Source organism: Hermetia illucens, chromosome 5, assembly GCF_905115235.1.
Source record: "Hermetia illucens chromosome 5, iHerIll2.2.curated.20191125, whole genome shotgun sequence".
Classification (NCBI taxonomy): domain Eukaryota; kingdom Metazoa; phylum Arthropoda; class Insecta; order Diptera; family Stratiomyidae; genus Hermetia; species Hermetia illucens.
The window spans coordinates 113,481,966-113,507,488 of NC_051853.1; the positions used below are offsets into that span (position 1 = coordinate 113,481,966).

Here is a 25,523-nt window from a genome sequence, read left to right on the forward strand (position 1 = left end):
GTTTTTCCTGCCTCAGATGCGTGATGAGGCGTAGCCTTTAAGTTTCCTTTCTTGCGTATTAGAGGGTGACCCGTATTAATGTAAGACTTATGAGCTGTAAGAGAAAAACGGGGCTAGGAAGTCACCAAATCAAGGAGAGATTAAATCGTCTTCATTCAATCCAAAAAACCAAAAAGAATACAAACTTCATGTATACGGGGATAAAAATATATTAGAAGTGAAATAACAACTAAAACACCTTAATAAAAGCTTCAAATAAATAGAAGACACAATAAAAAAAATAAACAAATCGGAAACCAGAAGTTAGACGCTTCAGGTACGAAAGGTTTTCTGTCTTTCTTTTATGAAGAGATATGAGTATGCATTTGCCCCATTAGCAGCTAACACGTAATATATGCATATATTATGTGAAAATATCCATTTTCAAGTGATATTGACACTCAAGGTTTTGAATTTGCAAAGAAGCGACAGCTTTGACCTATTATAACTTTGTTAGTAATAGTATTATTTTGACCAAATTTGATAAGAGCATGCTCTATGCTGTAATCAACATTGTGATTCTAGGATGAGCTTAAGGGGGGTTTTCCTGCCAATTACTAAAAATTATAGTAATGTACTATTATTAACTTCATTTCAACAGACATCGGTATGTGGGGTATCTCGTAACCTAGGCACCATATAGTCGCAGCCTCCTGATTTTTTCAAGATTTTTCGGTGAGGTAGTTTTTAAGAATGAGCCCGTTAAAGAACTGATCACTTTCAACCCCCGCACTCCCTAACTTTCCAACAAATGTCAAAACTAGGACCGGATTCGGAAAGTACTAACCGAGACTATCATTAGGGTATCAACCACATGACTATATCTGGTGGAAAAAATTACACTCTCCTTTAGCATGCATGGAGACCCCCTTAAATAAATAGACACAAAAGGATGTATGCACGAGCGTTCATAGTTCCCACCTTTTCACCAAATTTTGTATCAATCGCTACAACCGTCTCCGAGAAAAATGCGTGTGACGGGCATACAGACAGACAGACAGACAGACAGGAAACCGATTTTAATAAGGTTTTATTTTACAAGAAACCTTAAAAAGGAACATTTTAAAAGCAAAAAGAATAAATAAGAAAATAGTGATGACCTTAAACTTAAAAATAAAACAAACGAAAACTTAAAGGAAAATTATAATGCTACGGATTGAAAATAAGAATAATAAAAACATATAAATCAAATGATACCCGCCCCTTTCTCTATAAGCTCAAAAGGTCCGGCTCCCGAGGAAATAAGGATAATTTTCGCCGCTTGGCAACAATAGCGATAATTTGTGTATATGTTCCACAATTGTGTCGATTTTTACATTCGCTCTAGCATCCACTAATTCTGTAAATGCAGGCGCCTTCACCATTTATAAGTTTTTTTACAGTAAATGTTATCTTGATCAGACACAAGATTAAATAACTAGCTGCCAGCGGGATATTCAAATAAACATAGTAAATATGTGCATTCCCCGTGTATTATACTAATGAATAATAATAATAATCCACATAGCCCTTTTAGACGCACTGAGCGATTAACATTTTTCTCAAATTCTGCAGTTGCGAAAGAAATTTATTTTGCAGAGGTATTGACATCTCGATGTACCACTTTACTACTCTGTTCCCTTTCCAGGGTTGAAATTTCTTCGCAGAGAAGAAAGGAAATCCTTTTATACTTACTGCTATCTTCCACGCTCATTTCAAATATTGACCTCCTTCGAATGCGTAAGAACATCACTTCAAGATGTGTGTTGCGGCGTAAGCGACTTGATAATATTCGCTGTTATTGTCCGTATCTTTCTTTCCCTTGGATTACCTAAGGAAGCTAGAGATATCTACGGACACTGCCTGCAGGTTTTGTGAGGAGGAGGACGAAACCTCTATACACGTCCTGGGACAGTGTCCGACACTTGTGCAAGTAGGTCGAGACATCTGGGAGAACACTTAATACCAGATGCAAAGCTGAAAGATTTATAAGTAGGGAACATACTAAAGTTCCTAACGGTTATAAGCCTGCTTAAGATACTATGATCAACAGGTACACTATAACCAGTAAAAGGGGCACAATAGTTCTTCAAGGACGCGGTGCGACTTTCCCTTAACAAAATAATAATAATTCCCTTGGGTTGCTGTATTCTCCGGTGGTTGGATTATGCTATGCTTGGCTTTGCTAATATTATAAAATTTCTCTTGAAATAACGAATGGCCAACCAGTGGAGAATACAACAATCCACACGTGTGTGCTACCATAATAATCGGCAATCTATTACAACAAACTTTCCCCTGATCTGATTAATTTGCTTTGACGGATTCTTCACAATTCAAGAAGCGGTGGTCCACATTCAGCTCGAACTTCACTATCCCACTTATTTCACCATACTTCCCCTGCACTTATTAGGGACACTTTTAATTAACATTCAAATAATTTAATAGCTAGGAATACCGCGGGATTACACTTAATTTCAAATGGAAATTAAATTGATAATACACCCGACCAAAGCTCTTCAACAACTGCTCTCGGTCCAGTTGATCATCTGTCCAGGCTTGCCAATTTTCGCTGTTACTTACCTTGACCTTCAACTTTCAATTCCAACTCGGCGGCAGCGGCGGCAAAAATCAATAGTGTTGGGTCAAATGCAGCTATATTCACCCTAATTAGAAGCACGACGTTAGGGGTGTGCTCAACAACAGAAAAAACATTTCCATTGTTCGATCATGTTCAACTTGCAATATGTTATAGGAAATTAAAACAAAAAAAATTTTTGAATCAAAATGGATTTTAGGATACCAATTGTTAGGCTTTTTCAAAATAAATAAAATTAATCATTAAATTTTTGATATGAGTGAATGTCCGGATCATCATCAACGGCGCAACAACCGGTATCCGGTCTAGGCCTGCCTTAATAAGGAACTCCAGACATCCCGGTTTTGCGCCGAGGTCCACCAATTCGATATCCCTAAAAGCTGTCTGGCGTCCTGACCCACGCCATCGCTCCATCTTAGGCAGGGTCTGCCTCGTCTTCTTTTTCTACCATCGATATTGCCCTTTCCGGGTGGGATCATCTTCATCCATACGGATTAAGTGACCCGCCCACCGTAACCTATTGAGCCGGATTTTATCCACAACCGGACGGTCATGGTATCGCTCATAGATTTCGTCATTGTGTAGGCTACGGAATCGTGCATCCTCATGTAGGGGGCCAAAAATTCTTCGGAGGATTCTTCTCTCGAACGCGGCCAAGAGTTCGCAATTTTTCTTGCTAAGAACCCAAGTTTCCGAGGAATACATGAGGACTGGCAAGATCATAGTCTTGTACAGCTTGTAGAGCTTTGACCCTATGGTGAGACGTTTCGAGCGGAACAGTCTTTGTAAGCTGAACTAGGCTCTGTTGGCTGACAACAACCGTGCGCGGATTTCATCATCGTAGTTATTATCGGTTGTGATTTTCGACCCTAGATAGGAGAAATTGTCAACGGTCTCAAAGTTGCATTATCCTATCCTTATTCTTGTTCGTGGTTGTGTTTGACCAGTGCGGTTTGATGTTGTTGGTTGATTCGTCTTCGGTGCTGGCGTTGCCACCATATATTTTGGCTTGCCTTCATTGATGTGCAGCCCAAGATCTCGCGCCGCCTGCTCGATCTGGATGAAGGCAGTTTGAATGTCCGGATGGAAAATGAAAAATGTAAATTGGAACGAAAATATAGTTCTATTGCAGTTGACGAGATTTATAGTAATTTGGTCTATTATTTTGGTGCAGAACTTGCAGGTATTCTACCAGTCGTATATCAAATATTTCGAAAACGAATCATTCAATTGATCGTGGATAAATCTCATCGAATTTTTTAGCCAAATTGAACTATCATAGCCGTTGTTGTATTTTCTAAATGGTTAAAGCGGTTAAAACTGTAAGCCGCGCCTGATCGTTTGTGTACTATGATCCACTTTAATTAATTTACCGTAAACGAAGCCCAGATCCAAAGTCTATAGATTCTGAGTTTCCCTTGATGAATTGACGCGATGTACAACCGCCTCCAATAATTTAACAAAGTGGTTGAAAGTTTCAAAAAAATGGTTGTGAGTGTTGGCCGACTGTAAACGGCAATGAACGGCGTCTCGCTGTAATGGAAACGAAAATGTTGCATTGGACTAATGGCCTAACACCTTTTGATCACATCCGAAGTAGGGATTTCCGCGATGAATGTGGGGTAGCACCGATGGTGGAAAAATTGCGAGAGATATCCCTACGATGGTATGGTTACGTAATTCGTGGTAACTAAGACTCACTAGCCGAGGTTGGCCTGAGCATCGAAGTTGATGTCCAACGACCAAAAGGCCGGCCGAAGCAACGGTAACTTGATACGCTGGATGGGGTTTAAAAGCCCCGTGACTGCGTCTCGATCAAGTATTTGATAGAACCAAATGGCGGAACCGATCACAACGAGCTGACCTCCCTTGTGAACCGTACAAAACTGAAGAAAAAGTAGAGGAAGCCCACGATCCCTCTTCCCGCCCAACCGGGTCGAGAGGAGATAAACCTAAGGACAGGCTGAAGGCAGCATCGAAAAGCCCGCATTACAACGTAGATGCATTTAAAAGTCAAGTATGTACGACCATGTAAAATGTATTGCTGACTCCTCCATTGTTACGAAATAACAAGATATTGACGCGGTATTTCTAAGCTACAGAAACATCAATCAAGTGGACCCAGATGTAATTTTAACGGCGGGATTAGTATCACAAAATTACATGAAGCAGTAAAGATGCTGTCATCTTTGCAACCTGTCCTGATTTGGTTCCACGGGGAGGAAAACGATATGGCTTTTTTTATGAACTAGGAATCACCATGATTCCCTTGATTGAATGAAAGCCCTTGCAATCGATTCTTACTAAGATGAGCAGATAAGAAAATTACCGGAAGTCATCTAGAAACTTCGACCTCAAATTCTGTTCCATCGGGACAACACACCTATAGGAAAGGAGAAAATTGATATGGCCCAAATATTTGGATTTGTTTTAAGTAGATTAAATAAATAAATTCATAATTTTCTTAACAATTTTGCATACAATTATTATCATTACTTTTGGTTCACTCTTTGTTTGCTACTAAGTACCATCAAACTGAAGAAGCTTGAAGCCTATAACAGAAGAACGTTGAGCAGAGTCCCAAAAGTAGTAAAAGCAGTATTTCATCGATAAAAGTGTTCGAAGTTTCCTCCCCAAGTTATCGCCAAAAGTTTTAAGAAAACTTTCACTACAAAAGTCGTTGACATTCCAAGACTTCACTTTCATATATCGTCCGCCCTAATCCACCAGAAGAAGCACTCCACAGGTGAATCCTGCTCGAAACATTAATGTGACCAGCAACTACAAGCAAAATTGCCTACACTTGCGAACTATTTTATATTCATGAGACATCGTTGCGCGGTCAACAGAAAGTAAAATGCAGAATCCAATTAACGTCAGTAATCCTCTCTTAAGGATATTCTTCAGCCATGCTATTGTAGTCCGGAAATGGCCGTTGAACAATAGAAGCGTAATGGGAGATTTTCGGCCGGCCGTGAAAAATCAGACGTCATTCTACATAGAATTGCGATATTTTCATAAATCAACGTCAGGTCAACATTGAGTAAGAGAATAAAGAAATATGAAAGGAATACGTAAGCCATGGCAGTAGTCAGCAGCAGTCAGGACGCAGCAGAGACTAGTCCTCAGTTGATTAATGAAATATTGCAATCTTCCCAGGACTCTGCTTTTGTAACGGATACCTCCTGTCCGAGGAGTGTGTCATGAAGCATGGCTTCTGCTGGGGCACATCTTTCGAAGATGCTTGGATAATTGCTTGAGCGGAACTATTCAAATTGCTTTTCCAGAGAAACTTCATATTTTATCTTTAAGTGGTCGGAACGTACAGCGCCATTGCTGTCAAGGTGCACTTAGCAGATTCCTTGCCGCACAAATGCTCACCGCGCTGCTTATTTCATACTCGACTGAGTGTATACATGTGTAGGTGGAGTAATGGATATCATAGTTCAAGCAGTTGGTAAGGCAAGAATTATTTGTTGTCTGATAGCCAAACGGACAGAACCACCTCACTTTAATTTTGATTAAAGCATAGATTTCTTTGGGAAAGAATAGAGGACAAGACCTATATACTCCTTTATACCCACTGACATATTGAGAGCGTGGAGCCCTCCAAAAAGCTATGTTGTAAGTTTCCTATTACTTGCCTAAAACCCTCGAGTAGTTCGTTGACGCTTATTTATGATGTGTTTCATCTTTTCTACTAGATATGAAAGAAACATGTTCAAATGAGTTGAAGCAAATCCTATAAAAGGAGTGCACTGCTAATGGCTATTTTTGAGGCGTTCCTTGATAATTATCAAGATGAGTTTAAGTAATGTCTTCAAAGTGGCTGGAGGCACATAAATACCCTCCAGCTGCCGCACTCAAAACGGGTGCCCTTCGCAGTTTAAACTTTTGTTAACTCATTTTTTGAAAGCCTAGACTTTAAGAATGCAATATAGTAGATTCCGTTTGATGACAATAATTTGGCCTCCAGTTTCAGAGCAACAATGTACTCTATTATAACTCAAAATATCCTAGTTTTGGACCGAAGTCCACTAATTCAATATCCTTAAAAGCTGTCTAGCGTCCTGGCCCACCCCTTGCCTCAATCTCATACAGGGTCAGCCACGTCTTCCTTTTCTACCATCAACATTGTCCTTATAGACTTTCTAGGCTGGATTTTTCCCACGACCAGACAGTCATGGTATCGTTCACAAATTTCATCTTTATGGAGGCTGCGGAATCATCCATCCTCATGTAGGGAGTCAAAAATTCTTCGGAGGATTTTGCTCTCGAACATCGCCAAAAGCTCCGAATTTTTCTTGCTAAGAAAACCAGGTCTCCGAAGAATACATAAGGGCTGGCAAGGTCATTGTCTTGTACAGTAAGAGCTTTGACCCTATCTATGGTGAGGCGTATCGCACCAAACAAGTTTTGCAAGGTCAAATGGGATTTGTTGGCTACCAACAACCGTGTGCGTACTTCGTCCTCATAGCTGTCATCAACTGTGATTTTCGACAAAAAAAATTGTCGTCTCCTATCTTTATTGGTCTCGTTTGACCCGTGCGATTCGATAATGTTGGTTCTTTTGTTTTTGGTGCTGACGTTGCCATCATGGACCTCGTCTCGCCTTCATTAATGTGAAGCCCAAGACCTCGTGCCAACCGCCACCATCTCCGGTTGTTCTTCCAAATTGTCAATATCATCAGCATAGGCCAGTAGTTGAGTCGACTTGAAGAGGATGGCACCTCTTGCATTATCATATGCATTGTAGAGCACTTTTTCCAGGGCTAGGTTAAAGAGGATGCATGATAGACCTTGCTTTAGACCGTTGTTGATGTTGAATGATGTCGGGAGTGATCCTGCTGCTTTTATCTGGCCGTGCACATTTGCCAGGGAAGCCTGATCAGTCTTGTAAATTGTGTTGGGTTACCGTATTCTCGCATGACAGTGTACAGTTTACCCTAGCTATGCTACCATAGACGGCCTTTGGCAAGGGCCGATGAAGTTCTGGGCGGTTGAAGCTATCTGACCTAGGAAAACAGCGGAGATTGCCTTAAAGATGGTACTCAGGAACGTGATGCCTCTATAATAGCTGCACTGCGTGATATCCTTCCTTTTATGTATTGGACAGATAATGCCTCGTTGCTAGTCATCAGGCATTGATTTTCTGTCCCATAATTTGAGCATCAGTTGATGAACCCCTTGGCCTCCATATTTTACCAATTCCATCGGCTCCTGGCTACTTATGGTTTTGAAGCCGATAAATTGCATGGACTGTTTCTTCCATGATTGGGGGTAGCAGCATTTGTCCGTTGTCTCAGTTGGCGAGACGTCCAATTTACCGATATTTCGGTTGCTGAGTAGTACTTGTCCAGTTCACAGATTTTTGGTTCTCCCAGGCTTCCTTTTTTCGTCTCTGAAGTCGCTGTTGATGCTTCATCTCCAGGATTCTTAACTGCGGTTATTGCGGCATCCATTTCCGCCTTAATAGTGTTACGGATGACGGTGTTGTGAATGGCTTAGTGTTAACTCTCACCTGATTGTCAGAAGTGATTCTAGGTTGTTTTGTTTTTCAAGCCCGAAGAACTATACCAACGAAATAGCGATCCAAGTCTATATTGGCCCCCCTATATATTCTGACATTCATCAAGGCTGAGCGGTGGGGACGTTTAATTAAGGCATGGTCAATTTTATTCAAAGTTGCCCCCTTTTTTCGGCAAACCAGGTGCGTCCAACGACCATTTCGTTCGATACTACTAACTGAATAATCCGCAGTCCGGGTTCATTTGTCTTTTTATGTAAGCTACATTAGCGGATGTATCACCTGAATGCGGGATGCGGCCCTAGTTGATTGTTAATACCTCCAAGTGTGATTTTGTTACCATACTTAGGACAGGCTCCGAAGGTCCGATCAACCTCCTCGTAAGAGGTATCCGACTCTGTTCAGCATATTTCTTGTAGCGCTGTGACGGCTATCTTATATTGGGACAGGGCATGGGCTAGCTGCTGAGGAACATGAATCTGTACAGGGAGTGATCGTTCTATGCGAAAATGGGCAAATCGTTATTCCATTATGTTGCCGGGTCCGTCGTTGTGAAATCCGCCCAGTTCGAGGCTCTTTTCATGCTTTCGTCAAGTCGGTTTTGCGTGTAAAGTTGCCAGTACTACCCAGCCCCAACCTGGAGGACCAGTTAGTACAATTTGTCCCGTTTTTAGACGCGGGAGACTCACCTTCATCTTCCTCCGTCTGCAGCCCTTCGTTAAGAAAGAGCTCCCAACGAACACCTTGTGGAGCTGGAGAAAGTGTTTGGTATCAGTCTCTAAAAATACATAGAATAGTATACTTCTAACGAAGCAGAAATTTTACCTGTTAAGTTCGCCAAAGCAGAAAACACTCGAATACACCTTCAATTATTGCATTCAAAATTGCTTCATTTTCTTTCGATTATCATCTTCTTTAACATCTTGAGAAAGAAGCAGTTCCTATTTCGTGAAATCTGCAAAGCATTGCCGGACCGTTAAAGGGGAGGGGGGGGGGGGCGGGTGGTAACGAAAACATTACCAGTTGAGCGGAAAAGTTCGTAGGCCAACACACAGATGGTGCTAATAGTATTAAATCCATATGATTTTCAATTAATCCTAACCTTCAAAAGACACGTGTACAAATTTGACAGCTGTCCGATTTATGGGATAGAGGATTTTGAGTGAAACAACTTTTGTTATTGTGAAGAAAATGGATAAAAAGGAATTTCGTGCGCTGAACTGTAATTGATCAAGAAAATGCCTCCAATGACGTTAGAAACAAGATGATCGGATCGAGTAACATATGCATACAGTACATATTACATACTAATGAAACAAATGCACACTCAAAAAGTACACAAAACCTTTCATATCTGAAGCGTCCAGCTTCCGACTTGTCCACGCAATGCAACTAATTACAATTTCGCATGTTAATTAAAATGTTACCTCGCAGCGAAAATGCGAAACCCTAGACATTATTCGATCCCCGGAAAAGATGTCTATGCAAATTCGTTTGAATTTTATTGTCTTTGAAGTACGGAATTGGATCAGTTGACTTGAGAAATGGGGCAGAGATGGGAATGTGTGAGCTTGTATATAATCGTAGCACACCCAGATGTTTGTATATTTATTCAAAAAATGAATCTATTGTTTTCTAAGACTTCTTTCTGTTAGGCAAACTGTTTATTCTGAAATTAATTTTGCTTTATTATTTTAAGCTGATTTACAGGGGAAGTGAAAATATTAGGTTGTTGAAAATGAAATGGCCGTTTTTGTATTAATATTTGAAACGACTGTAAAGCTTACAAAAATTCATTTATTTAATCAAAATAGGTGCCAGTCGATTCAAAACACTCCTCCCAGCGAGATTCAAGAGCATTTATGCCAGTTTCGTAGTCCAACTGTCGGGTGTTGATAAATTCGTCGAAGGCAATTTTGATGACCTCTTCATTCCTCAATTATTATTCCGCCAAAAAATGATCGAAGTGTTAAAAAAAGTGGTAGTCGGTTGGCGAAAGTTTCAACGAATATAGTGGATGAGGCAGAGTCTCATACTGTAATTCGTTCAACTTTTGAACCGTTGTTCTGGAAACATGAGGTCGTGCATTGTCGTGAAGGAGTATCACACCATCTCTTTTGACCAATCTCGGCCGTTGAATACTCAATTTTTGGTGCATTTCCTCGAGTTGGGCACAGTATTTCTGTGCATTTATCGTTTCTTCAGGTGCCAAAAAATAATAGTGGATAACTAGAGTTATAGACCACCAAACAGTCACCAATACCTTTTTCGGATGGAGGCTCGGTTTCGGCATATGCTTCGGTGACCCATCAGCATCTACCTATTGTGCTGTCGTATAATATCCACCTTTTATCAAATGTCACTACTCTGTGCAAAAGGGATCGGTTCTGTTGCGGGTGAGTAGAGAACTGCAAATTTCCATTCGCATACCATGTTTTACTCCGTAGAGGCATGCCGAACCCAAGTTGTTTCAAGTGCAGGGAAACTGTCGAATAGGGTACGCCCAGTTTCTCTGCAACGTCCCTCACAGACTTACGTTTGTCAGATTTGACTAGCAAACGCAACTTGTCGTTGTCAATCGATGGTCCTGGATGTCCATGTGCCTCATTTTGAAGGTTTACGTCGCCTGACCGGAATTTTTCAAACCACCGCCATGTGGTTCGTTCGGTTACCGTATCAGCTGCAAATGTGCTGATGTTCTTGGTCGCTTACACCGCCTTATGATCGAGTTTGAACTCATACAGAAAAGTATACGTTCTTGGCTCTTTTCCATCCTTTTTTCCGTTCTATTCCCTGTTATCCCAACGATGGTCAAAACTTAAATGACTCCTTGATTTAATCAAGGAGGAGTATTTATACTTCAATATTCAACACCAACAGCTCCAACTGGGGGTGGTTTGATACACCAAAATCGCAACTAACTTCACTTGATTGCCAAAACGGCCATTTCATATGCAACAACCTAATAGTACTGACGCAACTAGGTGAGTGGGCCTAAATGGGTTGACTCACCGAAAAAAATCGTAAGCTATGAAGCAAGCATGGATGTATTAGGTTGTTGCAAATGAAATGTCGGATATTTGAGTAAAATTTCAAAAAACTATAACTTTTATGAAAATTAATTTTATTAGTCAAAATAAGAACCAGCAGCTTCAATGCACTTCTCCCAACGAGATACAAGGGCATTTATTCGAGTTTCGTAAAAGTTTGGGTTTCTAGAGCTAAGAAATTCTTCAAAGGCACTTTTGACAGCTACTTCATTGTTGAATTGTTTCCCCGCCAAAAAGTGATCCAAATGCTTAAAAAAGTGGTAGTCGGTTGGCGAGAGGTCGGGTGAATATGGAGGATGAGGAAGAGTCTCATATCGTAATTCATTTAATTTTTGGACAGTCATTCTGGAAACATGAGGTCGGGCGTTATCATGGAGCAGTATCACTCCATCTCTGTTGACCAATCTAGGCCGCTGAACACGTAATTTCTCGTGCATTTCATCAAGTTGGGCACAATATTTCTCTGCATTAATTGTTTCACCACGCTCCAAAAACGAATAATGAATAATTCCAGATGCAGACCACCAAACAGTTACCATTACCTTCTTCGGGTGAAGGCTCGGTTTTGGCATGTGTTGTGGAGGCTGATCGGCATCTAGCCCTTGCGCTGATCTGCGACGGTTGTCGTACAATATCCACTTTTCATCGCATGTCACTATTCTGCGCAAAAAGGGATTGTTCCTGTTGCGGTCGAGTAGAGAACTGGATATTTCCATTCGCAGCGCCATGTTTTGCTCGTTGAGTTCATGCGGAACCCACTTATCAAGCTTCTTCACCTTTCCAAGCTGTTGTAAGTGCCGAGATACTGTCGAATAGTGTACGCCTATTTTCTCTGCAATGTCACGAATCGATGATCGGGGATCAGATTCCACTATCAAACGCAACTCGTCGTTGTCGATCGATGGTCCTGGGTGTCCACGAGGTTCACTTTGGAGGGCCATGTCGCCTGATCGGAATTTTTCGAACCACCGCTGTGTCGTTCGTTCGTTTGCTGCGTCAACTCCAAATGCTCTGCAAATGTTTCTGGTTGCCTCCGCTGCGTTGTGACCAAGTTTAAATTCATATAGAAAAAGTAGACGTTTTTGACTCCCTTCCATGCTATTTTCTTTGAGTTTTACTTGGAACTTCAATGACGATTGAAACTGAAATGACTCCTTGATCGAACGAACGACTATTTATACTCAATTATCTCATACCACCAGAGTCACCTTGCGGCAGTTTTAAACATTAAAATCATAACTAACTTCACTTCATTGAAAAATCCGACATTTCATTTGCAACAACCTAATATATTAATTTTTATATTCACATTCACTGCAAACATGCGATTCCCTTTTTGTGACAGATATTGTATATTTCCGGTGTGAGAACACGAATCATTTTTAGGTTCTATCGAGAGTACTTCGAATTCCCTTCAGTGTGCATGAGTTATTACGAATTCTGCAGCATCCAATGACCTTCACTCATTGATGAGAATACTGGACCATAACAGGCAAAAAGGCACGAACGTTATGTTATACAACAATCTTTTGGTAGAAGAGATCCACTCTGACTCTATTAATCTTCATTTGCATTGCTGGCTTTCAAACGTTGAAAGTAAAATGGGCTAGAGTTATTCCATTGGCTCCTGCACTGTATCCAAATGCAAAATGAATGCTTTCCTAGGGGTGGATTAGTCATCATTTCAAGCGTTAGCAAATAAATATGGATACCGGAACTGGGTTGTTTGTTTATCATATGTACTCACTATTTCTGTGACTATGTAGCCATAGAGGAACATGGACTAATGATTTCTATCTTTCATGTAATCTTGCTTCGAAGCAAGTAACCGGCTCGAACAGTTGCAGCAACCATTCAATTTACATGCACACCAGTATAACAACAAGACAACGTTAAAAACAAATCGAAAACCGGAAATTCGGCGCTTTAGATACAAAACGTTTTGTACATTTCATATGTGAAGTTATCGATTACATTTGTACATAGCTGTAGGTCATAAGGCCTATGAATTTAACACTTCGGACTATTCACTTTAATGCTATACAGGTATTCAGTGCTACCTGATTTTACAATAAATTCTGACGACAAACAGAATTTCGATCTATTATTATTTTGTTTATAATAGTACGATTTCCTTCTAATATTAAGTCTTACATTGTGCTTTACGTTTCTGTAAAGCTCTAAGATGAATTTAGGAGCTTCTGGTGAAGTTATTAACTTAGTATGAACAGAGAAGATATATTTGTAGGTCAATTTATAATATAGAGTCATCTTGATTTTGTAGATTTATGTGTAGAAGAAAGTCTTATTAAAATCGGTTGACTGTCCGTCAAATTACCGTTGCTTCAAAACGAGTACAACGGCACCAAATTTTCGGTTTACTGTCTGCCTGTTTGCCCATTTGGTCCGGTCCAGCATTAAGTTGATGCGGACTTAGGACCCCATCATTCTCAAAACGAATATGTCACATGCATTTTTCTCAGAAACGATTATACCCATGGACACCAAATTAGGAAAGAAGGTGGAACCTGCCAACGCTCATACATACCGTGAGTTGTTTTACGTGGATTTTAAGGGGAGGTCTCCAAACATGCAGAAGGAGTGTCACATTTTTTTCACCAAATATAGTCAAATCAAGGATCTATATTAGTACTTTCCAAAACTGCTCTCAGTTCTGACATTTAATGATCACGCGGTGAGTGCGGGAGTGAGAAAAGAGCACAAAAATCTGAAAAAAATCACGAAGCTACCACTATATGGTATATATCTATTCAAATAAAGTTAAAAAGAGTATAATATTATATTTTTAGTAATTAATAGATCAAAGTAGTCGCTTCAGTGCAAATCTTAAAACCTTGATTGTCAGTAGCACGCAAAAGTGAATACTCCGTCATAATATATGGCAACATGTCACCTTCTCTTCGCTTGTATGGGAAGACTCCTCCCTCGCTTCTTTAAAATTCACAGAAAACCATACTTTTACTGTGTATATGCAATTTGACAGTTTGCATTGGTACATATCGATGGATATAGCCGTTTCCGAGAGTGGTGCGTGTGACAGACATTAAGACAGAAAGGACCGATATTCACTAACCCAATTTAAGTAAGGTTTTGTTTTTAAAAAAATCTAAAAAAAACGATTTGTTATATGTCTAATGGTGTATTTATCCATTTTAGGTATATTTGCGGTCAGTTGGGAGGATTGGTGGACATATGATGGCATATCAGGTAAGTGTATTCGATCTAAAAAGATGTTCACATCAAATATAGTAAGCAAATCAAGGCACGTTTTGGCAAAGATCTGTAACGAGCCTGCTGTACCCTCATTACATGCGATCTCCATGATGCCGAAAAGTTTTGCAGTTTTCTAAACGGTTGTCTCATCTTATCACCTACATTTTATGACGAATATACGAATGCGGATGGGTTAAGATGTTATCATTATCGCTTCATTATGAGACCGTCGCACCTTTATATCGTCCTTGATTACAGTTGATATTGCCGACTATTACGTGTGTTGAAAAATGTAGTATTGACCCAAAAGGGCAATAAACAACATACAACCCTCGGACTCACCAAGCCCTAAAAACGTTTTATCAATCGTGGAACTTGGCTTTGGAATGGTGATTTGAAATTATTGTCCGCGAGAAACAAGTCAGAATACCGGAAACTCGGTGCTTTGTGTTCATCTCTATGCACGTTTTTTCCACCTTGGAGAGCAATAAATTTACGTGAAATGCAAAACTTTAGCTTTCTATAACTTTGTTAATAATAGTTAGATTTCAGAATTGTGTCCTTCACTATCGCCTGCTACCAAATTTTGTACTTCTAGAATGAACTTAAGGCGGAGTTTCTAGTTAATTTTTGAAATACAGGAGTACACTTTTTGAATCTTAAGTTCCCTGTGTGTCACCCAAAATGAAAATAAATATATGGCCAGCCCCCCCCCTTTATCTCAACGTTAAATGATGTCATTCGCTGCATGTAAAGAGGTATACAGACTACATGTTGACACCAAATTTGGTGACAATCGGTTCAGCTATTTCCGAGTAACTTGGGTGTGACAGACAGACGAACGGACATTTCAGACCGAAAGTATGGGTTCCGTAGAGCCAGATCAACCATTGATGCAGAATGCGCTCAATCCCACCAATTGGAACCTAATACGGAAATGCCAGGCAAATATTGGTTTTCCCACATATATCGCTTCTATTGTCGATAGCTATTTACGAAAACGGAGGCTCTGGTATGACACCGATACCAAACCCCAAGAGGATGTTCTTTCCGCGGGTGTCCCTAAGGGAGTGTTCTGTTTTTGGGCATATTCAACGCGAAGCCTATCTATCTATCTATCTGACGTATAAAGACCAGCGCTTTTTCCTAAAAAAAAAAAGACGGACAGACAGACATTGAATCGATAATAAGATTTTATTTTACACAAAACTTTAAAAGGACACTATCATAAGTCCATACCGATAAAACTAATCGTAACGTCCATAAGTATGCGAACCGTCCTACAAATAAGCAGTCGCTGCTGTGCGAGCAGCCCACTAGAAGGATATTTACAATAAACTTGGCACTCGGGACCACATTATATCTAAAAGGCAGCACTCATACTTGCAAAGGTATTACGGAAACTTATCCATACACATCATAGGCCCTAAACCACAGGTAGATACTTAGTGCGCTGTAGATATACTGTGCTCGGGACAGCGAGAGACATCTGACTAACTTCTCATAGTAGTTCACAGTGTAAACGAATTTAATTTGCTCAACTACTCACTTTAGTATAACCTTGATGTTCTGTGGTGTTTTGCGGTACAGTAAATTTACATGAATTGGACAATGTTTACCTACTATGTTATTAATAGCAGGATACTATTCGAATCCTCCGAGATCGTGGTCCATTTGTTGGTTTATGCTTCCGCACGTACTGCATCGAGGCAGCATTTTCGAGGAATATGAAGTTAAGCTATACTTGTTCGGAGGTGTCAATACTTCCATATATGTATATATTTATATTTTTTTATGCCTGGATTAGATTTAGGGGGATTTACCAGCAAATTTCGAAAATATATAAATAGTGCATTATCACCAACAACGCAATCAAAAATCGTTATCCGGTCTAGGCCACCCTAATTAAGGAACTCCAAACATCCTGGCTTTGCGCCGAAGTCCACCAGTTCAATATCCCTAAAAGTGGTCGGGCGCCCTGGCCTACGCTTCTTCTTCTTTCATTAATATTGCCTTTATAGTCTTTCCGGGCTGGATTCACCCATACGAATTAGGTGACGCACCCACCGCAATCTATTGAGTCAGATTTTATCGAAAACCAGGCGGTCGTTATATCGCTCATGAATTTCTTCGCTACGTAGACTACTGAATCGTCAATTTGCTTCTAGGAACTCGAAAATTCTTGAGAGGATTCTTCTCTCAAACGCGACGAATACCTTTCTTTTTCTTAGTTGATCAGTGCGATTGGATGTTGTTGGTTCTTTTGCTTTTGTTGCTGCCGTTGCCACCATACACTCCGTCTTGCCTACATGCAGCCAATCTGGATAAAAGTAGATTGTACATATCCGGTTACTCTTCCCAAAATTTTGAATATCGTCAGCCAGTAGTTGGGTGAACTTGAAGAGGATGGTGTCTCTGTAAATAGCGGAGAATATCAAATAGATGATACTCAGCAACGTGACACATCTATAATTGCTGCACTGCACGATCTCTCTCTTCTTACGTATGGGATATATAATGGCTCGTTACCAGCATTAACTCGCTGTCCTAACCCTTGAGCATCAGTTGATGAACTACTTGTTTGAGGTGGTCGGCTCCACACTTAACTAATTCAGCTGTAATTCCATCGTTACCAGCATTAACTCGCTGTCCTAACCCTTGAGCATCAGTTGATGAACTACTTGTTTTAGGTGGTCGGCTCCACACTTAACTAATTCAGCTGTAATTCCATCGGCTCCTGGCGGCTTATGATTTTTAAGTCAATGGATTGGCAGCATTTGTCCTTCGTCTTCAATTGGCGGGACTTCCAAATCTCCGATATTTGCGTGCCGGATGCCTGCTTTCTTTTTCTTTCTGTGAAGTCGCTTCTCCACTCGAGAAAGTTCGTGATAAGTCTGCGCCTGCCCGCGTTCCTTCGTTCCATTGCTTGCTTATATTCATCCTCGAACCATCCGTTTCGACTTTTTGCAGCTGGGACCAAACCTGTTTGTGGTGCTACTAAAGATAACGTTTTTCAGGTGATTGTGAAGAACATTTGTTGGCGCTTCATCTACATGAACCCTGTTAGTTGCGGTTGTTGGGGTATCCAGTCCCTCTAATAGATCTTACAGAAGACCCTATTATTGATTGTTTCAGCGGTCACTTTCACTTGGTTGTCAGAGCCTATCTTGTTGGCTCGTCGGTCTGAGTTTATATTGGCCCCCCTATATATTCTGACATTCATCAAAGCTGAGAGGTGGCGGCTTCCGTTTAGCACGTGATCAACTTGGTTGAAAGTGGTCCCATTTGGAGAGGCCCATGTATGTTTTTGGATCGCTTTCCGGACAAACCAGGTACATCCAAACACCATTTCCTGCGAAACTGCGGTTATCATTGGTAGTTTTGCGTAAGCTATGGAAGCCAATCTATCATCAGCATACGGGCTCCGTCCCTACTTGGCTCTTAAAGTTTGCAAGTATGATTTCGATATCATATCTAGGGCAGGCTTCGAGGGTTCGTTCTACTGCCTCATCCTTCTCCGAATCTGCAGTCTTCTCTGAAGGACCATATATTTCGAAATTTTTCTCGCGAACGCAGAGTGCTTACCCGTTCACTTATGCTTTGAAATCCAATAAAAGGTTTCATTTTTGACTGACTAATAAACCTACTCCGAGCACATGGATGGCCACTACATTATATGGTATAGTGGCTCTTCACCTGGAAACCGGTCGCTGTCCAGCGCATTTGTTCCAACGCTGCTACATCAGCCCTATATTGGGACAGGGTATCGTCTAGCTGCTTGGCAGCTCCATTGCTGTACAAGAAGCACATTTTCCATGCGCAAATCGTTATTCCGTTGTTTTTGTCGGATTTGTCCTTTTAAATCCCATCCTGTTTGAAGCTCCTTCTTGGCTTCGTAACGTCGGATTTGTCCTTTTAAATCCCATCCTGTTCTAAGCTCCTTCTTGGCTTCGTAACGTCGGTTTTCCGTAAAGGATGTCAGCCCTATCCAACCCCCAGCCTGGAGGACTAGTTAATACAATTTGTCCCGTTTTTAGGGGCGGGAGGCTCGGTTTCATCCTTCTCCGTCTGCAGCTTTTCGTTAAGAAAGAGCTTACAGCGGTCACCACGTTGAGGTGGAGATAGAGTTCGGTAGTCGAGCAATTGGTGTTGATTCAGCAGGCGTTTCACAGGTTTTATGCTCCATTGGGGTACCTACCCGCGTTTCTTCCTGAGGCCTTTACTACTCTTTGACCGTCATAAATAATATATTATTAACTTTATTACCAGAGCAGGATTTATTTTGTGACCTTTGTTTTCATATTTTCTGGATGAGGATGAGTTCTATCCCGCTTAAGGTTTATATTTTCTATCGTCACTATTCTCTACTTGGCAAAGGAAGTTAAATCCAAGATCGTAAGGCTCCAATCAAGATCTCTTTTCTGATATCCACATGATTATATTCGAAGAAAACACTATTTTAGCACCTCCTTTTCGGTTGGTATTTCATTTACAAGGGTACCTTATATCTAAATATTCCTCAAAGATTATAGGTAAGAAATGCCTTGAGCTGACTCCTTCCGATTCGCCTCGGTAAAATATATTTTCTGGTTTGCCTTGAGGTTGAAGGTGCATAGCACGTAATTAAAAGAGTAGCTTATTATACGAGTAGCCATTACTTCAGATTAATCTTCTTCTTCTCTTGCCCTTGTAAGTTCGGTTAGCTTTTTGCAAACCATGTGGAATACAATGAACGTGTTCCACGCACTAAGAAAATTAGTTTTGCCTTTTTTTCGAATAATGGGGAGACGTTGTCAGTATGAGTGACTTTATTCGCATGGCTGAAGAATTAGGGACTTTTTATTTCTTAACATCATCGAAACTGTTCAGTTTTTAGATATCTTGAAAATGTAAGCCAAGTAATACCACATATCTACTGTTAGGCTTATGACCCACAATTCATATTCATATAATAATATTGGAGGAATGGGAAAGATAGCACATGATCTAGATCTGGAATAAACCACTGCATCTACGTCTTGATGCATATCCTCCACAAATAAAATACAGAAGCTACAACCCTTTTGAAAAATCATCAGTAGCTCGGGGCCATGTTTGTGATAAACGTTTTCAAGTGAAAACAAACAATGACAAACGTATCTCAAGCTCATGCATGCTTTTCCTGGATACATACATATATTTCAAAAATACACAAAAAATAAGTGGATTTAAATCCGGTGCGAGGGCGACATTTCGTTCTATCTTGTGAAAACCTCTTAGGCACGAACAACTTATCGTGGAAAGCGATTAAACACGGTAACGTGAGAAAGGATGCAACAGTGCGCACACGAACCTTTCTCAGTGTAAAATGTCAAGGATTCTAGAAACTCTAACAACAGTTCGCTTCGAATGTGATCCAGGAATAGTAGCGTTTCCGATAATCTCTGTTTCGATGAAGTTGTAGATACGTCGAGCCCGTATACAGGACTCGAGTGCTGGCACGGCACTATAAATACCGTAGCTGGCACAGTTTCCATTCCGGGTCCGATAACAATTGAGAAGCCACTTGGAAGCAAGTATTTTTATTTTAAGCTCATTGGCATGACGAACAGATTGATGAGTGCTCCGATGATGATGATTAAGGAGTACGCCAGGGAGAATATCTTGTTTCCCGCAGCGGTGAGATGAAGTAAAGCATCCAACGGAAATTCAATTTCCTTCCTCATAGGAGGGAGCAAGTGTGTGAGTAGAACTCTGAGAAAACTTATTAGTTTCGTCGCGTCAGCAATTTGATGTATAGAGGTTACTGATTTCTGAGGCCGTCTAAGAGAATTCAGGGACTTTATGTACAATATATCATAGTGGAAAGTAGCAGTAATAGAACATAGTATTATATATAAGGCAAATGTGTTTGCATCCTAAATTGCATTGCACTATTCAATTATTCTACAAGGGAAAAATTTAGTTATGTTGCAGATAAGCAGTTACCCACGAAATGTGCTATTTACCCCAAAACTTTATGCCTTTTCTCTGTAAGTTAATAACACAGAGCAATACTTGACCAAACTCAATGACCAGCTGCATGCATTGAACTTGCTTGCATGCCAGTTAATATCTATTCTTCTCCGCCAACCCGGCATTATGTAATCAAGTATTACTAAAGAGTAATAAAATCTCCAGAGAAACCCAGAAAGGGGTAAGATGGAATATTGGAATCTAATGCCGGATTTGCTCTTTTGACATTTTTCTGCAAATTCCAAACCTCCAAAAACTTTTGACTTTATTTTGGGGACCAAGCAATTGAGCAGGCAAGCATGACTTTATTGAGGCGACTCTATCCATCGGCTATTCGTTTTTTATCCTTTTGGTGAAACTTGTGGATGGGTAGCAAGCTTATGCAGGATTTGTGCATAAAACCCGACATTTGATCGGATCCGCTAAAAGTGCTTATAAAGCTACACAAACCAAGCTAAACACTCTATCCAAACGTTACCATTACCTGAAGCCGAACGAGACATGCCGGGTTTTCGCCGCCGGCTTGATGCTCTGGAGGACACCGTTTCAAGCACGGAGGGACGAATCCTGTAGGCGGTGATTTCAATTCCAGGGCCCTTGAATGGGGCATGCCTCGGTCAGCCTCCAGAAGGAAACGGATTCTGGAAATGGCGGCGACAACCGGGCGACAACGAGGCATGCGCTATAGAGGCACAGTATAGATCAGCAAAAAGGAGCAGCGCTAGAAATAAAAGCAAAGCTCGCGGCTGGCAGAACCTTGTCAACGACGTAAATGAGGACCCGTGGAGACTTGGCTATAAGCTTGTCATCCGGAAAATCGGGGCTCTCCCAGATGGGCCGCATTGTACGCGCATTGTTCCTCAGACATCTTGTACGGGCTGATGCCAACAGCGCGGAAAGCATCGAGGAGTGCCCCCTTTTCACAATGAGGGAGCTCGAAGAAGCAGCTCTCACTATGAAAAGCAAGAAGGCGCCAGGCCCTGATGGTATCCCGGCGGAAGTTTACGAATTGGTGTTCCGCCAACGGCGAGAATTGCTGCTTGAGACGTTCAACGCTCGCTTGAAGGAGGGAATTTTCCCTTGTCGTTGGAAAGTGGCCAGATTCGCGCTTCATCCAGCAGAAGCATACAGCCGCCCATCTCGATGGATAGTGCTCCCCATAACGCTTGATATCAGGAATGCCTTCAATCCCGTAAGCTGGATAGATATGCCAGGCACATTAGAAAACTCATTTCACGTGCCAAGCTATCTCTTGAAAATATTCAGGGATTATCTAAATGACCGCTCCTTGCTCTATGGGACGCTAGATGGCCAGAGAAGGATGGAAATCACGTCGGGAGTAGCACAGGGATTTATCCGAGGGCCGGACATCTGGAATGCTTCCTATGATAGTCTATTGAGACTCGATATGACCGAAGAGCTCTTCGCCTTCGCCTGGTCTGTTATGCAGACGAAGTTGCGCCACTTGTTGCCGGGCGTACTGTTGAACAGGTGCAAAGCAGACTTGGCATATTGATACGACGGGTAAGCAGATGGATGACTGCTCACGGTTTCTACCTTGCGCTGGAAAAAACCGAATTAGTTATCTTGACCAGAAGGAGAATCCCGACCCTGCGTCCCACATCAATCGGCGAGTTTAGTATAGAGTTAAAACCAGTAGTTAAATACCTTGGTTTAATGCTCGACTCAAAGATGAGTGGACAGGGCTGGAGTCGCGGCTTTGAGTCGGCTAATGGCGAATGTCGAGGGCCCTATATCAACTAGGAGACGACTCCTTATGTGAGCAACGCAGTCAGTTCTGCTCTATGGTGAGGAGGTATGGGCTGATACCCTTGACAAGAAGAGTGCAGAGGCGGGGAGCTTTCCGAGTGGCGTCCGCTTGTCGCACCGTCTCCGAACCGGCTGTGATGGTGATCGCGGGAGTGATCCCCGTTGCTCTCCTTGCCAAGGAGCGCAAAGCTATCTACCGTCGTAAAGGCGAAAACTTAACAGAAATGGTTGCTCGAGAAGAACGTCAACGCACCCTTTCCGAGTGGCAACTTTCTCGGGAAAATGAGCTAGGGGGTAGATGGACTGCTCGGCTCATCGACAAATAAGACCCGTGGCTGAACAGAAAGCACGGTGAGATTGATTACTTCCTTACCCAACCCAACCCAGGTTTTCAGTCTTACCTGCGCAAGATCGGGAAAGCGCGATCTCCTGATTGTGTGTTTTGCAATGGAGTGGTGGACGACGCTGAACATACTTTTTTCTCTTGCGAAAGGTAGGACGGCTGTCGTCAGCAGCTTTATCCATATACAGGGGAGCTCTCTCCAGACAACATTGTCAGAGAGATGCAGAAGAGCGCTGACAGCTGGAATCGTATTGCGCATTATGTTCGGGCTCTGCTTATTGCGAAGAAGATTTAACTCGACCGGCGGAGGGATCGGACGGTGAGGGGTTCTCTGAACTGACAACTCCTTTCTTACCTCCCCTGCTGTTGGTGAAAGGAATTCCTTGACTTGAAGGGTCCCAAAGGCGGGAGAGCGGGAGGGCTAGCCCGAAGTAATATGTCAAACGGTTTCAGGCTAATTCATTGATGACAGGGAGGTGTTTAGTTGGTATTCGAACAGCATACTTTTGCGGGAGTCCAACCTTACCCCCAAAGAAAATAACATTTGAATTTGTGATGACTTGTTTAGATTTTGCACGCTTATGGGCGTGGCACTTTTATAAAACAGTCTACACTCGGTTTCGAAATCGTCCTGAACTTAAAAAGTGCGGATGCCGGAAACTGAGCACTTTGGGTATAAAGGCTTTGTGTTCATCTTATGTGAAAAACTCTCCATGCATGATTTGCCATTATATTCCTTCATATTTTTCCAAACTCCAAGATGCATATCAAAGACATAAATACTGAGTTCAACTTAATTAAAAAAAATGCATTAGCGTATGCCGGATACTACTCGCAAGCCGTACGGGCGCATTCAATACACATCCACATGTCTACCTCCGATAATTGACACTGATATGCAACTAACTAAGAAAAGCTAAGAAAGAAAAATCCTGTCCTCATGGGGGGGGGGGGGGGGGGGCTATCTCCAAGTTTCATACAATATCAGAAAAAAGATCATTTTTAAATACCCCACATGATGATATTTGTGAAAAAAATGTACACCCCTTTCACATGTATGAGGAGCCCCCTTTAAACTGAACATATGCGTAGATATTGAAGGCGTAAATATCATGCTCAACAAGAGAGAGATGGTCTGGCCAATTATGTAGATAGGAAGAATGCGATTACCCTTCAGATCGAGAACCTTGGTTTTCATGGTATTTAGTCTCAGTCCAACTCTACTTGTCTCTCTTTTTAAATCTAGAATCATTTGGCCAAGGTCTATGACCTTGTTGGAAAGCAAACAGATATCATCAACGTAGTCGCGGTGTTTGAGGAAAGATGTCATAGTCCATTGAATTTGTTGGCGTCCACCAAAGAAGGTAGCATGAAGAATGTCACCGAAAAAATTATTATATCGATGACAGGCAGCAACCCTCTCGGTTGCCTCTTTGGACTTTAACTAATCTTCACTGTTGGAATCGAACATTGTCCGTTCGCACGACAAGCTCGCTCTTGTGAGATGCCCGGGGAATTTTCGTTGTAACTTTTGGGTGTCGAGGGCAGTAAATAGAAAAGTCGAGATCGGATCGAAAGCAAAGAAAAGGTTGGATATCGGTCAGGAACAGTCTGTGCGTTTAGCCTTCTGTAATCCCCACAGGGACGCCATTCGCCATTTGGCTTAGGGACCATATGTAAAGGGGAAGACCAACAGCTGTTTGAGGGCCTGCAGATACCCTGTTGAACAAGTTGTTCAAATTCTTTCCACGCGATAGCCAGTTTCTGGGGTGGTAGAGGACGCACCTTTGAGAAAATCGGGGAACCAGTAGTATTTATGTGGTGCTGCACATTGTGCTTTACTGGTTTCGAGAGACTACACTCGGTAGTTATCTGGCTGAACTTTTGGAGGAGTGTCCGAACACGAGAGTCGGAGATGTCTTCCAAAAGAACGGAAAGGTTATTGTCAGCGTGAGATACCATTTGGCCCGACGAATTTAGTTTGGTTGTGGGGTCTATAAGGGACTTATGTTGCAAGTCCACCAGCAACCCATAGTGACACAAGAAGTCTGCGCCTAATATGGGGAAGCTGACATCCGCCAGGATGAAACGCCACGGAAACGTCCTACGCAAGCCAAGACTCACGTCCACTTGCCTGTACCCGTATGTATTGATGCGGGAGGAATTTGTTGCCGCCAGCTTGAGGGGTTGTGGATATAGTCGATGATGCTGGGGTACGGGAAGAACCGAAACCTCCGCACCCGTGTCGACGAGGTAGTTGCGCCTGCTGAGGGGGTCGAAAATAGTTAGGCGACGTGGCGCTGCGCTCTGGGTGGCCGTCGCCAAGACCCCCCGCGGACCTAGTTTTTTGTGGTAGGCGCGAATTTGCAAGGTAGCGTACATCTTGTCGCTTTATCTCCGAAGTTACGATGATACCAGCAAATACCCTGGTCCGCAGGCTGTCTTGACGACCTGCTACCCGAACGCCCTTTTCATGTGGCAGACCGTGAGCGAGCTCGCGGCCTGGCACTCGAACGCTGAGCGTCCAACGTCGCCCGCATCTCGGCCACGCTGGCAGTTAAGGCCGCGATCTCGCGCCGTAAGTCGCCGACCTCATCCGACGGTGGTTGAACGGCCGCTATGGTTGGGCGAACGTACACCTCCTGTACTTGATCGGCCGTTGCTGCTAGTTCCTCCAAGGAACCGGAGACGCAGGCTAGGATCGCCTGGGTGCCCTCCGGGAGCCGACGCAGCCAGAGCGACTTGATCAGGTCGTCGCCGATCTTGCTCCCACCCAATTGCCTCATTTCACGAAGCAATTGGCTGGGAGTTCGATCGCCCAACGTTAAACCCGCCAGCAAGTGGTCTAATTTTGCCGACTCGCTTGCCGACAGGCGCCTGATCAACTCGCTCTTGAGCTGAGCATACGATGCCGACTTCACTACGTCGGACACCAGAAGTATGGACTCTTCGTCCAGGCCGACCACCGCGTAGTTGAAACGGGTCGCG

The 25,523-nt window shown here is 42.2% G+C and overlaps 1 protein-coding gene across 1 annotated transcript in view; it reads left to right on the forward strand.

The window, feature by feature from the left end:
* Positions 1-25,523, forward strand: part of LOC119657375 (carbonic anhydrase-related protein 10) — a 402,093-nt gene that overhangs the window by 258,012 nt on the left and 118,558 nt on the right. The window contains exon 3 of the mRNA XM_038064260.1: positions 14,372-14,422. Coding sequence (XP_037920188.1) covers positions 14,372-14,422 — 51 coding nt within the window. The remainder of the gene's footprint in view (positions 1-14,371; positions 14,423-25,523) is intronic.